We start from the raw sequence: 16256 nt of genomic DNA, 5'->3' as shown, positions 1-16256 counted from the left end.
CCAGCTTAAATGAATAATCAATGAATAATTAATGCTTTCTTAAACTCATTTAGGCTTCAAATAAGACAAATCAATGTCCCATTAAATATCCAATTTACCCAGAGTAACACATACGCTGACTGGGACAACTGGGGAGTCTGGATTACATAATTTAAGTCAGGACAAAATAAAAAGAACAGAGAAAAATCAATAGCACCTTCAGCTGTGAGGAAAACAGTCTTTGTCATTGCAGTGTTGCTTTGTGCTAACATCACCATTATTTTTGTCATTCCTTATGTTTCCTTGTGAATCAAGCAATGTTGATTTCATTACATTTTGCAACTGCACTATATGGATGTAAATTCAAAGCAACTCCAACAACTTGAGAGTACTTGTTACTGCATTTTATCTAAACATCTCAAAATAATCCCAGACCTGCAAAGAAATAATTAAAAACAAAAAGAGACAGAAAAGACCACAACTCAATGTTCATATGAGAAACCAAAGGCATTTTCTGAGCAAAATTAAAGACTTAATTTGCTGTGCAAAGTTGAAAACTGTTCTGTTGGGGTGTTTTCTTTACAGCAGATCATTGTCTGAGGGTTTAAAAACAATTATTTTTTGTTGCATCAGCTAGAAATTAGACCTCAGTATTCACAACAAACCTTCCTGAAATGGAAATTCCAGCAACGAGCTGAAGAGTAAGCAGTTGAATAAAGAAATAAAGAAAACAATGACAATAAATACTGCAGCCTTCTTTATTAATTATTCCCTCCCTGAACACAGAACTGTTAGGAAACCAAAGGCTCAAGCTAAGGGATTGCTAGCTGAGATTCTTGCTGGCAAGACTCCATGTATCTGCTGCAAGCCAGGAAGTACCTTGGCTTTTAACTGGAAGTCAGAAAAGCTTCTGGGAACCACCTTGCTGTGGGAATGCTGCAAGGTGGAGTCACACCAAATTATTTTTAGTTCAGCTCTACTCTAAACTGCAAAAAAAAAAAAAAAAGCTTCCTCTAAATTTAAAGGTGATGATATGGGCTACTGGTCTTTTAAAAGTGAATTTTAATCATTTTTCCATTTGCATGGATACCTCCACAAATAAACCTGAAGCCATGCTGAGTCAACCCTAGCCATGTTGTAGAATGTGTAACTTCAAGCTTTAGCCAGGATACAGAATCTCTGTGACTTTTATCTCCTCAACCTCTGGGCTGTGTTGCACAGCACTGAGAACAGGCTGTGCTCACTGCAGCATGGGCAAGGGGATCCTCAGAATGTCACAGATTTTTCATTTATATCTCAGGAGTGGCCTGACACAGGCAGCATGTTCTCTGAAATGCTGATTTTCAGCTACTGTGTTTTCTTGGCTGGAGACTGAACTATTAAGGACAAAAAAAAAAAATAATAAAGCAGAGATGTAATTGTGTGAAACTACTCCACGTTCTTTGCCTGTTATAAAATTTCCTCACTCCTTTCTGCTTTCAGCAATCAAAGTAAAGGACTGTGCTTGAGATTGCCACAGCAGTAAATGCAACCAAAGCTTTCTGCACACAACTCTCACTCTGCCCTTCATGTCTGTGTTACCTGACATGGCTTTGGAGACTGCTGTCACAGCCCATGTCACAGCTGAGATGGCCACAATACACAGAGTGTGGCCATACAATGTCAGAAAGCATCAACCCATACAGAGCAGCACCACACCACTTCAGCAGGCTGCAAGCACTGGCCCTTCTTGTCCTTCAGCCCAACCTTTTACCCCTCATGTTGATGCACTGCCCCTGTGTGCTCTCTGCTCCTTTGGTGTTGGTCAGTGTCCCTGGGCACTCCATGGCTCATTGCTGTCAGTGCTGCTCACAGCTGTGCCCACTGGGGATGGGGATCAGCCACAGCCCCACTCCCCATCCCCACACACTGTGTGCCTACAGGCTCTGATTGCTTAACTAATTTAAAGGATTTGCAGTTCAACACTTGAAGGTTTAAAAACAAAGTTCCCTCATTGTTTGATGCTGCCAAGCAGCTCCCTGTCAATGCAGCTGGGCAGCCCCTGGCTTGGGTCAGGCCAGAGGGAGGCAGGTGGGCACTGTGCACAGCATGACAAGCTGGGAAAAAAATGTTCTCTGAGCTGAAAGATGCTGGGGACACCAGAGAATCAAGTTCAAGAATGGAATCTGCCTTATCACTTCTTCTCCATGCTCTATTGTAAAGAGAGAAGTCATTTTCTCCCATCTTTTGTGCTTCTTTCAGAGATAAGAGCCTGTAACCCCTGGTTTGTAAAGCCTGTCTGTCTGTAGCCCATAGAGTCTCCAAGGAATTCCTCTTTTGTAAAAGCCCAGCACAGTGGAGACTGAGGAGGTACTGAAATATCTATTTAAAAGAAGGGGTGAAAAATGCAGTGTCATTTTGCTTATCTGCAGACTCAGTTCTTGAATCTCAAATCTGTAAGAATCCTATCAGGTAAGGTGACCAAGCAGTGCCTGAGAGGGAAATCAAACCTCCCAGCTGCCAGGGACTGATAAAGATATTACTGCAGTCATTAGCAACAGGTATCTGACAGGGATCTTCAGGAATTCCAGGAAATCCTGGAAGGAGGCACTCCCATGAAGAGATACTAGTGAGCTGCTTGCCTACACATGTATGAGAAAGCCTAAGGGAAAATCCTAGACTGCAGCTAGCTCATACTACTGCCATTCAAATCAGATCTGAAGAAGCATTATAAAGCTCTTTCTTCCTGCAAATTTATCTGTATCACTCCTACAGTGTGCCAATTTGTCTTAAAACTATTTGTGCTGTCTATAGATATCCAGAGTACCTATTTTTAAAACAAGGTAGAAAAAAATAATCTTTAACTTGGTGGCTTTTTGCCACAGTTTTGAAATGTTTTCTCACATTTCCCATAAAAGTATTATCATTTTCCCCTTACAATTCATCTGCTGCTGACAACAGCAGATGCAGAAGGGACCCTGGCAGTGCAGCAGCTCCTTTGGCAGAAGTCAGTGCCCTGATGGTGATGAGGTGTGGCTCTACACCCACAGGAGAGCACTGTGGGCTGACCAGTGCACCCAGAATGAAATACTTTCATATTTTTAGGTATACATAACCTATGGATAGAGCTGATGCAGCTAAAAGAATGAAATGCAAAGATTTAGAGATACAAGTGCCAGGCAATAAGCCAAAATATTAACAACTGTAACTTGAAATCAATGAGAGACAACTCCTATGTTATTTACAAATGAAAATAAAAAGCTTTGTGCCACACACCCAAATGTGTAGAAAGGTGAGGAAATAATGACCTTTAAAAATACAGCATGGAAAAAAAAATCACAATTATTTCAAAGTTTCAGAACACAAGTGCAAGCATGTTTATCTTCTCTCTATTTTTCCTGCTGTTTCCTATCCTTCTCTCATGCCTCTTCCTCTAGCTCAAGCTTTGATACTGCAATTAATTCCCCACAGAACAGCATACAAGATCAGGGCCTAAGGCCTCAGCCCTACAAAGATTTATGCATATGAATGGTTCAGTATTAAGTGAAATATTTAACACCAGCAACTGCTTGATCCTATCTGAAAAAAGATCACCTTCTCCAACACAGACAAAATAAAACAATGTAAATGTGATGGTTTTGCTACTAAAAGAAATGTGTTTGGTGGATCCAGTTTTCCAAGCCTTTGATAGTAATTGAGAGATAAAATTAGGATGTATTTATGTAGGGGTTATATCCTTATCTGGACACTGGGGATTTCACCACAGGTTCTGACAGTTTACAGCTTTAGTGCATAATTTCCAGAGTTTCTCAGTGACAAAGCATGAATGTGGCATGAACAGGAACCTTGGGATATCCAACTCTTGCTTTGGAGCCACCAGGAGCCTGAGAGCTCCCTCAGTTTGCCAGCTGGAAACTGTGAACACTTCAGTGCTAACCCAGCTCTGCAGCCCAGGGGCACTGCAGCAGCTCCACTGATGCTCCTCTCACCACAAAAGCACCAGAGCCTCTTCAGAAGAGTTTGTCATTCTCTAAAACAGCAGCAAGGAGGAGCTTCTGCCATGTCTGTCCACACATGTTTGCCTTTGATCACTTGGCAGGTGAATAAAAGCACCTTCTAGAGCATCATCTATACTTAGCAGGAACAAAAGCACCTGACAAAATTATTACGTTTATATTTGCTTAAGGAAAATTATAATCCTTTCAAAGATGAGTCAAGAACAGCTTCTTAACTGAATATGGTCAGGTGTTGTTTTAAGCTCAAACAGAAAAAGCAATAGGGATTTTAGAAGTATTTTCAGTAATGAAAAGGCACTAACCTTGCAATGAAGTATGCAGCAAACTAAGACATGCTAAGAAACAGATGATGATCAAACAAATGTTGACTGAGCCAAGCCAGTCTTTGAATCAAAACCTGCATTCCTGCATTACTCCACATGATTGTTAACAGATGGATTGCTGATTAGTGGTTAGCAAGCCAAAGGGGAGAGGCACAAAGTGAATTAATTCTGCCATATTTCTACATTAGTACAGAGTAATTTTTCACAAGACAGATCGTCATAAAAATTGGCTGATAAAGAGACAGTGAATCCAGACTCTCTTATCTGATGTTCTGGGAATGCCCTTCTGGATCTTCATCACATCCACAAAGGTTCTCTGCACTTGGTTCCACAACCAACTTACTGAGGGTCAAGATAATCAACTCACCCTGTGAAACTCCTTGCTGAAGGGCTGGAAGATCAGGCTAAACATTTGCTTCTCACACTCAACATCTCTAAGTCTCTGTTATGTAGTAACTATTGATAAGCTTTTTAAGTGGCCAAAAAAAAAAAAATTGCATTATGCCTTCAACACACCTGACATACACAAGAGGATCATTCACTATTTCAAAAGAGTGATATTTTTCTAACATAGGACAGAGGTAATTAGAAATTCAAGAGCTCCTCAGCATACTCTGAGCAGCCATCTCATACACATCACTTGATGTCTCTATCTTTAAAAAATATCACAGAATAGTCTGAGGTGGAAAGGACCCACAGGGATCATCAAGACCAGTATCAAAACCTTACACACAACAATGAATACACAGAAGTGTCAAATTATTCAGTGCAAATCCTGAAGGATCCTCAAGGCTACATGAAAGCAAGTTGCTGAAGTTAGCAGAAGAAACAATTGCTTTTTCCAGACAGCATGGAAATTCTGGCTTACTGATGAGTGGTGGTTTCCCATAATAGCACTCAAATGTCTATCAGGCCTCTCAGCTACCCAAACAGCATCCCACGTGGGGATTCTGGCAACAAACTCATCACAGTTCCCCTCTGCATCCTTTACAGAAGCTGCATGAGTATTCCATGCAGTAAAATGAATTATATTTCCTTCTGAAGTAAGTCAATATAAAAATGCTAATTTTAATAATCAATTCTCCCACTGTTCACCCTGAGATTATCTGAGGAGGAACACTGACCTACATAAGCCAGTTGTCTCCCAGATGCCTTCAAAACAGAATCTGTGGTAAAATCTCCTCTCAGTTACCACCAGGAATCTCCCCAGGGGTTTTTTCACAAGACCCTTGCAGGGACCTGTCCTCAGCCAACCCCTTTAAACCACAGAAGCTCTGTGCCCTGTGCTAAGAAATTCTCCTTCAATCAAGGACCTTGTAAATGCCCATGATTCACTACCAGCCTCACCTGTGGCATTTCTGAGCTACAGAGCCTCAAACTAAAACCAGACACCACAGAAATGAGCAACACAAATCTTCCCAGGGCTCCTGATGCCCAGGATAGAGTGCCATGTACAGAGCTGATAAACCAGACATTTCAGAAGCCCTGCCCTGTGCTTATTTGCACCCAGACCTCAAAAACATTGCAGCATAGAAGTCAGTTCCTGAGGTATATTATCTCAACAATAAATAATTGTGCTCCCAAGGACCATCAAGTGTTAACATTAGATGGTAAATGGACTGTCACAGGGAAAGCACTGACCAATACCCTGAACATAGCCTGCTACTCTGGCTAGCACCTCCACTGCTGGACAGCAAGCAGACACCCTCAAATCCATCAGATCCTGTTTTGAGATGCCTTTGGAGAAAAGAAAAGAAAATACAAATGCAACTGCTTCTTTGAACAAACAAGTAATTCATTGACTCTTGTTCAATCCAGCAGTAATAAAAAATAACAGTCAATGCTCTGCAAGGCTTCGTTTCTATTTGGATCACTTCTTTAATTTGGTATAATTTTAAGATACTGCTTCTGAACCAGATCCTGAACTGAAACAGAGTTTCACAATACTGCCCTGTAGATTATAGTGATGTGAGATGCTGAAGTGGTACTAACAGCAGTGGGAATTAATTAAAAAACACTTTTGAGAGTGTTTGCAGAGCCTGTTTTTCTCTTGTATAGCATAAGAGCACCAACATTTCACTTCTGAACAGCTGGTATTAATTATAGATCACGTACACAATTGATTGACACAAGGCTTCTATCATTTCTGGGTTTATATCCCTTTATGAAGAGTGCATAAAAAATCCAGAATTATTCCTCTAGTTGTCTCTTACAACACAAAATGACCGCCATTAATAAAATACATGATTTTTTTTTCAAAAATATCACACAGCCTCTAAAAATTGGATCCAACTTTGGGACAATAGTGAAGCACTTAGCTTTAATTCCCAGGGATTCAATTAGACTCAACAAGACACTCTGCTGAACAGAACAGGCATAAGACAATGCCTAAGTGTTCTCCTTAGACAGATCCCTAGTGAGCCTGAAAGTTATCCAGGCTCAACGAAGGCAAGGATTAATTATTCTTTTGGGGATACTGACTGTCCTCTAGGTGGAAAACCAACTTTGCTATAAATAATCCTTTTTAAATTAGTTATGGATTGCCCCCAGAACAAAAAAAAAAAAAAATTCCTTTCCTGTTCCCTGGCTTCTCCCACCCAAAGGGCACAAGACATTTTGATTAGTGGAACTTGGTCTTTTCCCCTGGTATCCATTAATTATTCTACTAAAATAATTGACTCTCCTACAGAAACAGGCCAAATTATGATCCTAACTTGTAAATTCTTTCCTACCAAGATTCCTACCTTCCCTTTGGAAAAATATTTCTCTGCCCTAGCTTAATGTATTTTTAAACAATTTTACTATGCCAAGACTCTATCTATAGAAGTGTTGCCTTTTGAATTCTCATCCAAGGAAAGCAACCATATAATTTTTTATTCCACTCAGTTGTATTCACCATAACCAGCAGGGCTTTGGGAATGTTGGTGCTGTAGGAGGCCAAGGATGGGATTGTGCTGGTCACTGTTGGCCCAGCCAGTTCAGTAAATGGCAAAACTGACCCATTGCACATTGAAACAGAACCAGGGGAGCACAGAGAACCTCTGCAAAAACACAGACCCAGCAAACATTGAAAAGACAAACAGCAGGAGACACCAGAAAGGGAGAGCAGAGCATTTCACTGTGCACTGGCACAGATTGCCCAGAGGGGTTGTGGAGTGTCCCTCACTGGAGATGTTCCAGAACCATCCAGACACAGTCCTGTGCCCTGTGCTCAAGGATGATCCTGCCTGAGCAGGGAGGATGGACCAGAGGAGCCACTGTGGTCCCTCCCAACCTGACCCACTCTGGGATTCTGTGAGATACAGGAGACAAAGCCAGGACAGAGAAGACACCAAAGCACGGGGAAGAGAGAAACAAAAATGATGCTGGGGCAGGAGAAATGCTGAGAAATACCTAAGAGCCTCTAAAAACTGCAAAAGGACTTCAGGCAGCAGAGGAATTCACATGGAAATAACTGAGCAAGGGAAAAGGAGCCCTCAGTGAAAGGAGCAGCAATGGCCGGGTACCAGGGTCCTGCCCCACCCCAGCCTCAGCAGAGCTCCATGGAGTGACATGGACTGGAAACCAGAGTGTCCAGAGAGAACATGAGGTGTGCTTCTCAGAGCATGTGTTTGCTTGCTTTTATCTTCAAAACCACAATCAGCAATTAGAACTGTCATAATTGTGAGCAAATGAAATTGTCTGAACACCTCCTTCTCCAAACTGGGATTTTTGGCTCACCCCAGTCTCTGTTTCAGTTGGAGGAAGAGCTGCCTCTACCACCACCTGAACCTATGAACTCTGTGGTCTCAAATTTAATGACTAAACCCCCTAAGCCCTCCCCTCCAGTGAGATCAATAGCAAAAGCTCTCTCATTGCTCAGTGTAAAATATCTGCCATCGTGTATTCAGAGCTGGCTCCTACACACAGCTGGGATGCAAGGAATGTATGGAATTCCACTACTGGGAAACATGGGAAGTGGTCAGGCATGGCAGGACTGCACACTGTGCTTGCCCAGCTCTTTGGATAGGAGTATTTGTACCTCATCTGAAGTAAGTGCTATTAAAAAAAATAAATAAATTAAAATCTCCAGTAAACATGCAGTGCCTGAGCTGGCATCTCCTCGGTTATTTTTGTTCCTCTCAGTATCAATGCTGCACACCAGAACTGCAATTTGAAACCTAATATTAAAAATAAATTTAGAAAGAGAAAGTACAGAAAAGCAATGCCATAAATGTGCCAATAGAAACATAATTCCTTTACAATTGCATTGCCTTTTAAAAGTAATAAGATGCTTACAAGATAATCACGTAGCACTGGATACTCTTTATGTTTTTTTGTACAAGTAGGAGTAGTGAAATCCCAACACTAAGATTGCCTTGTCACAGCTGTGAAGCGAGGTAAAAGAAACTCTCTGCTCCAAAGATCTCAAATTCAAATAATCAAGGCAGACAAGAGGAATGTTCTTATCCTCATTTTACAGATTAACACAAGGAGAGATCAAATTACCTCCCCAAGGTCACCTTAAGAGCCTCTAACACAGAACTGTTCTATTGTCTAGGTCTTTAACGACAAGTGTATTTTTTCAACATCTACTATTATGCATATTTATAAAATGCCTTTTCTGTGGTTTGTACAAGGCAGCACAGGCCCTTAATAAAAATAAAAAAACAAAAACAAAACCCCAAATGCCCAGCCCCAAAAGCAAACTGCCAAGCAGAAGCAAATTTGAAACTAAGTAAACTGAAGCAAAAAGAAAATTAACTCCCCAATCCTCCCCCTGCCAATGTGTGATTGCATAATCTTGTCATGTGCTCCAAAAGCAACAAACTTGGAGACTTTCCCAGGTCTCCTGGGGTTAAAGAGTTCCAAAGCCATGAGTTCAAATCAAGACTAAATTTCACCAACGACCATGACACTGAGACAGTGTTAGGGCCCAAATCCCATTACTCAACATTCTCCTGATTAACACAGGGAATAAATGTTAAAACTGCAAATACACAGAGCACTGGAGAGACAGTTCCCAAGAGAGAACATATTTAAATTAGCAGGCAGGTAACATTTGCATAATCTTCAAGGAAAGTCCCATCTAAAGCAGCTACATTACAACTACAGAGAAAGAATAAAATCTCCTTTGGGGGCTCACAGCTCTTGGGACTGGCAAATGGAAGAGAAGAAGGCTGGAGCAAGCATACAACCAATCCTCTTGGTCAAAACCTGAAGGGGTACTGCTATCACACTTTACCAAAAGTGTGGAGAAAAAACAACAGAGAACAAAATCCCTCTGCAAGACTGAGCCATGGGCCAAACAATACAGGAAATATGGGACCAGCCTGGTGACTGCACCTTGTGTGGCTGCCTGGGAGAGCCAGCAGCAGTGAGCACCTACAGAGGAGCTGTGGGAACATGGAAACATCATCAAGCTCACTGGGAACCCAGTAGGTGCCAGCACCTTCCCTTCAGCAGAATGAGTACATGAAGAACAGAAATCATAAAGCCTCTGAGCCTGCTTCTTCAACCCAAAAAATCTTCAAGCCCTCATACTTCCTCCTTTTATCCTTCCAAGCATGCAGAAGCTTGGCATGAACAGCAACTAATTCACTTTCATAGGTGTGCCCATGGATGATCCTGCCCAAGATTTCATCAGGTACAAAGCTGATTGCCAATATGTTTTCACAGACTAGCACTTGAATGCCAGGGCTGTCTTCTCATCAACTGCTCAAAAAATCAAGAATCAGGACTAAATCCTCAGTTTATGTGAACTAATGGAGATCTAACCAATGAATGAACCAACTAATGAAGCTACAACACTTGTGTCACACAGAAACCTGGCTAGCAGGCTCCCAGCCCACACACTGCCCTCAACATAGAAGCAGCAAGAATGCAGATTATTCCATATGGGCTCTAAACTGCCAGAGAGAATTCATAACCAGACAAACATGTGCACATGCAAACTTTCTTTCTGTTAAAGGATAAGAAGAGAGAAAGTTGCCCTTGGCTGCAGCACAGTGATAATAATTTAGCTGAGTAACTAGATAATAAGGGCTCATAATTGGAAATAGATAAGACCACAGAGAGATGAAAATGTGGTATCAGTCAGACACAACTTAGGAAGCGCCGCTCGCTGTCAGCAGAAAACACCCTGGCCTCAGGAATTTTTTTGTGTATGAACTAAGCAGGCAGACACTGAAATCACTCTACAATATGAGCATAATGAAGCATGCTAATTTGCTACAAACCGTTACCAGCCATTTTTCAATTCAGTGAATTGGAGCTGTATTTTTTTCGCTGGAACCAGCCCCTCCAGTGCCCGCTTAACACGTCTGTGAAATGACACTGGCCTGAGCTGCATCTGCAGCCTGCTCAAACCACAGCAGAGGCTGGAGGGGAGGGCACCAGCTGAACTGTACTGACTGCATTTTGCAGGAGTATCACTGCAGAGAGAGACATTCAGAGCAATAAATCCTGACCTTCTGACCAAAGCAGAGGAGAAAATAAAAAGGAAAAAAACAACCAAAACAAAAGCTGAAAGAAACAAACAAAGCAACCAAAAAACCCCAGCAACAAACAGAAAAAGGAAAATTGAGGCAGAAACATAAGAGTTAAAAAAATAGTTGGAGAAATTATTTGAAAGTAATAACATATACAATCAAACTATTTAACAGATTCCATCCTTTCTCTTTCTGCAGCCATGAGATATGAAATATCAGTAACTGCACTCCAAAATCAAAGACAACATTTAGTTATTTTAGTCCATTATCTTTGTGAACAGGAAAAAAATATTTATATCCAACATAAACAGCCATTTTTAATAATGAATTAAACTTGGTGGGGAGGGGGAAAGGAAGCAATTTAAACACAAAATATTTTTCAGATTTTCAACCATTCATTGTCAACTTCTGCTCCTCTATGAAGCTTTTTTTGAAGCTTTTTTCCTCCCATTTTTTACAAACATGATGGGCTTGCTTTCATTTTCTTGCAGGTAAATGACAATTTTCATGGTGCAAGATGCTAAAACTGAATTTACAGAGTATTCCTCAGCTACAACTCCACCTAACACAGGGAATCCAATCAAGAGAACATCAGCTGGGGGAGGGAACAGAAACCTATAAAGGGACCAAACCTGAATGCTACACATATTTTATGTGCACTTCAAGAAAACCAGCAGTCTTGTCTTAAAAAGTATCTTACAAAACAAGCAACAGTAATGACAAAATGAATGACAATACACTTATTTTTCTGAAAAGATGACTGACATAGTTCATTCAAATGATTCTGAAACCTGCACTTTCCAGGATTTGGGGTGAAATTCCTATTTAAACCATCCCTGGTATGGCTCACTGATAGGGGTAGCAAGTCATCATGACTGATATTATAAAAGTAATCCTCTAAATCTGAAATAAAGGATCCCAAAGCCACAAAGCAGCCAATAAAATTTATGCTGGGTCACTGCCTCTCATCAACAAAAATTATCAATAGCCTGGATAATGGTTATTACTACAATCCTCCTGATAGCTGTGACACACTGGGGCAGGTATTTGTCATTTATGAGGCATTTGTCCTGCTCTCCCCAATCTACACAGCTGTGAAGCTAATTGCACTCACTTTTTATCTACATTTCAAAAAGTCTTAGCACGGGTGTTCAAAGCTGCAAAACTGCTCACTCTTACTCAACTTTACTCCTTCTTATTTCTATTTCTGCTCCAGTTTGAATTTCTCACACGTTAGTTTTTACAGAGTCCTCAGAAGTAAAAACACAGAATCTCCTCTTCACAGAAGAGACTGAGTCTGAATCTGTCTGTGATAATGTAATGCCCCCAAACCACATCCAGTACACTCAAATACAACTCATAATCTATCTTGCATCTTCATAATACAATAAATGACACAGTATTACTGCAAGGAAACAACCCACAACCATTTCTAAATTGTTTAAACTAGCAAATGCTTCTGTAGGAGGCTTAAAACGTTACTTATAGCTAACTGATGTCCAATTTACTGCTGCAAAATTCAAGCATTTTGCAAAATCTCATTTATCCATTAAAATTTAAAATATATCCTCTCAAGTCCAGATTTGAATATATCAATGTTTATCTTTAAAATTTCAAACTAGCTGCTGCAGTGGTCAAAGCTACTTGAACTGTAGCAAATACAGGTAAGAAACTGTCAACTTGGGTTAAATCACAGAAAAAAAAACCCAAACAAACATGTGCACACAGAAGGGACCCTGCTGTGCAGACACACTAAATTAGATGTGTTCCAGATTCTACCCTTATTAAAGCAGGTACAATGATAATAAATGCAACCCACTGCAGGGCTTCACACACCATTTTTATAGAAAGGAAAACAACAACTGCCAATCACAGCATGCTCATCTTAAATGTGAGGGTTTAAACCTCAGGTGACCGTGGCTGGCACATTAGGTTTCAGCTCCAGTCTATCAATAAACATAATTACCTTTTTCTTTCACCATGGCAAACAATTTTTCTTCTTAGTGGAAGCAGCAAGAATTAGCTGAAGTAATTTAAACACAATCTCTTTTCCAGCAGTGTTTGGCTGAGATGGATTTAAAAAAAAAGAAAAAAAAAGAGGAAGAAAAGAAAATAAAGAAAAAAGGCAGCTTATTCCAGATAATAATCTTTCCTACAAGGTCTGATCAGGTCTGATTGCTCATCACTGTCTCTTTCCTTCTGGTTCCTCTGCTCTTTTCCCAGCGTGGTGTTTTGCTGTGCTAAAGGCAGCTCATCCTGCCTGTGGCTCCTGCCCTGTGCTGGGAGCTCCAGCTGCCCTGGCAGCCAGGGCTGCATTCCAGAGCTCTGCTTTCCATCCCCACACCACCCTGCATCCATCTCCCTGTTTTCCATCCATCCATTCCCTGCTCTCCATCCCCACACCACCCTGCATCCATCCATTCCCTGTTTTCCATCCCCAAACCACCCTGCATCCATCCATTCCCTGTTTTCCATCCCCAAACCACCCTGCATCCATCCATTCCCTGTTTTCCATCCCCACACCACCCTGCATTCATCCATTCCCTGTTTTCCAGCCCCACACCACCCTGCATCCATCCATTCCCTGCTCTCCATCCCCACACCACCCTGCATCCATCCATTCCCTGTTTTCCAGCCCCACACCACCCTGCATCCATCCATTCCCTGTTTTCCAGCCCCACACCACCCTGCATCCATCCATTCCCTGTTTTCCATCCCCACACCACCCTGCATTCATCCATTCCCTGTTTTCCAGCCCCACACCACCCTGCATTCATCCATTCCCTGTTTTCCAGCCCCACACCACCCTGCATTCATCCATTCCCTGCTCTCCAGCCCCACACCACCCTGCATTCATCCATTCCCTGTTTTCCAGCCCCACACCACCCTGCATTCATCCATTCCCTGTTTTCCAGCCCCACACCACCCTGCATTCATTCCTTCCCCTCCCAGCCCAGCTCCACTGCCTCTCACTCCCAAATCAAAGGCAAGAGGCTGCCAGGGGGATGTGAGGGAGAGCAGGGGAGCTGTTCCAATGCACACACTAAGCTAAAGTGGTATTTATGAGCTTTCTGTTATTTTATTTACTCAAACTGAGCCAGATCAAGAGGGGAAACAAAGATGAGAGCACAGGCAAGTGCTGAGGCAGGCTGCAGCACAGTGGCTTTTCCATGGTGAGCACTTTATCCACTCCTGGATTTAGCTTTAAAGCAATTATGAGAGCACAAAACATGCTAATAAGAGGTCTCTCAATACTTACTGTTACTTAGAGTAACACACAGCCTGTGTAAAACGGGAATACCTATCTATCCTCTACTTCAAACAACAATAAAAATAATAAAAATGGAAATTGTCACTGCTCAGTGAGCAGCTGGGTTCTGCAGCCAGAAGTGCTATACAAATGTTTGCTGGGGGTCAAAGTAAGTGCTGGATTCTGGAATACCAAATAAATGGAAACAATAACTCTTCCTGAGTTATTCCTTTGCAGATGATAGCCACAGGTACTCATGGAACTAAGACAGAAGGGTACTGAAACAGCATCACTGAGACAGGAATTTCACTGCCCAACATGTCCCCAACAAGACAAAGCACCAGTGTAGAATCTGGGCCTCAAACTGACCTCCCAATTTATGGCTTTCCAGGCACTAAACTCTACTGAGAAAGGACTGGTCAGTAAACTGATGCTGAAAAGCAAACAAACCAACCCTTTAGAATATTGTCAAGTCTCATCATCATATACCAATGTTCTGCTTTCTATTAAAAGATGCACGTCAGAGTCAGGGGAAACAAAGCTTTTCTTTTGCAAGCAAACTTTTATTCACAGTTATGAAGAAAAGATTGGAAATATGACTAATCAAAATCCCGAATAGCCCTTAAAAGCTACTTCTATTTTTTAAATACATATATAGTGTCAGCATCAAGATTTTGGAGAGCCTCTAACACTACTACTATTACTTAGTTCCTCATTTTATCTAGCTACCAGTGAATTCCCCAAAATAAACCTATGGCATTTATGCCTTTGCCTAGAGAGTAAATTTTATATCTGTGGTTTAAAGGCAGAGAAAATAGCAAATGGAAATGAACTGACTTGTCAAAGACAGAGGTGATCTCAGTGGCAAAGAACTGGGTCAAATATAAGATATTCTGGGCTAAATTATGGACAGATTCACGGAGCAAAAGCTTCAACCTGATCACAGCTCACTGCAAAATATGCTTTATGTTACATGATAGAAGTGAAATTACATTCATACTGCACCCTACATTTACACTGCTCACACCTCCACAAGGGAATTCCTTCTCCATGCTACTCAACGTAGGGAGAGAGACATTAATGTAAAGAAACAAGCTGTAGGCATCAGCCAGACAGAGCAGCAGATGGCTGATACCTGCTGGAGAAAAATCAGACCACGCACACAGCGTTAAAAATATTTGCAGTAAATAAATTCTAGATGTTTTGTATAAATGCCACCCAGAACAAAGGCAATGAAATAAACAAGCCAGTCTGCCTCGCCCAGAAGGTATCTCTTATTCAGTGACATTCTTTAATAAATAAATCTCTGAGAGAGAGAGAGAGAGAGAGATACAGGCACAAGCATGGAAAAAAATAGTTATTCTATTCCAACAAATGGAGGCTGGCTTTCTATTGTTAGCAGTGCAATGTGTAAGAGCAGCACAGCACAGGCAGCCTGACATTCCTGCTTCCATGACTCAGTGTGCTGCTATTAATAGCATCCAAGGCTGGGGAGCTGGGCTGAACCCCACCAACAGGGAGGCACAAAGCACTGTGTCACATTTCTGACACATCAGAGATGTCAGCCTGTAACTCAACCTGGCCGTGCTCTTTTTCAGGCTGCATTTTGTAAACAGTTCGGGGACAGCCTCCTGAAAGGGGCACATCTGACCTTCATTCATAAATATTTGATTTGATGTGCAGAGCTCAGCCTATGGACACACACCCATGATGTGTGTTAACCCCTTCCTGGAATTCTCAAAAGGCTGGCAGGGATGATCATTCATTTTTTTTGTTCCAGCAAGCTGCTGACACAGAAGCTGCTTGTTGGTATGTGGACTTTCTGTTCTCTGAGTACATTCCTCCATTTTTCACATGTGCTAGAGATTAGCACTGCTGCATCTCACATTGCTCAGCCATGGCAGACTACAGCAGCATGGACATGAAATGCAATTTAAAAATACAAGCTGCAGTAAATTATGCTGGAGTAAATTGTGATCTACTCCAGAATAAAGACAGATAAAGAGCAGACATTAGTATTGTAAATAAAATCTCTTTACAACAGGATGGTTTTTTGTTTTAATCTCATTGTTCTAAGTCAAGGCTAAAATTTTGACCTCGCTGTACAACTCAGAATTGACTCAGATATCCTAAACCAGAAAGGAAAAAGGAGTAGATAGCATTCTAGCAACAATCCCTTGGCACTTATTGTTATTTAGGAGTACCTATTTGAAAGGAAAGCAAAATGACTCTTTTTCTT

General features: G+C 41.4%; 1 protein-coding gene across 7 annotated transcripts in view; it reads right to left on the bottom strand.

Moving 5' to 3' along the window:
* The window catches only part of ABLIM1 (actin binding LIM protein 1), a 190751-nt gene that overhangs the window by 103599 nt on the left and 70896 nt on the right, over window positions 1–16256 (bottom strand). For 2 of the 7 annotated variants that reach the window (XM_077182839.1, XM_077182842.1), the window contains exon 1: window positions 12734–12838. The exons of 1 other annotated variant lie outside the window; for it this stretch is intronic. In XM_077182839.1, coding sequence (XP_077038954.1) covers window positions 12734–12749 — 16 coding nt within the window. In that variant the 5' untranslated portion in view covers window positions 12750–12838. Of the gene's footprint in view, window positions 1–12733; window positions 12850–16256 lie in introns of those variants that run through there. 4 more of the 7 variants (XM_077182844.1, XM_077182838.1, XM_077182840.1 and 1 more) reach the window with 3 other exon arrangements.

Source organism: Agelaius phoeniceus, chromosome 9 (genome assembly GCF_051311805.1).
Source record: "Agelaius phoeniceus isolate bAgePho1 chromosome 9, bAgePho1.hap1, whole genome shotgun sequence".
NCBI classification, from domain to species: domain Eukaryota; kingdom Metazoa; phylum Chordata; class Aves; order Passeriformes; family Icteridae; genus Agelaius; species Agelaius phoeniceus.
Note: the sequence above shows the minus strand (reverse complement) of the source record. Positions and strands in the feature narration are given on the sequence as shown.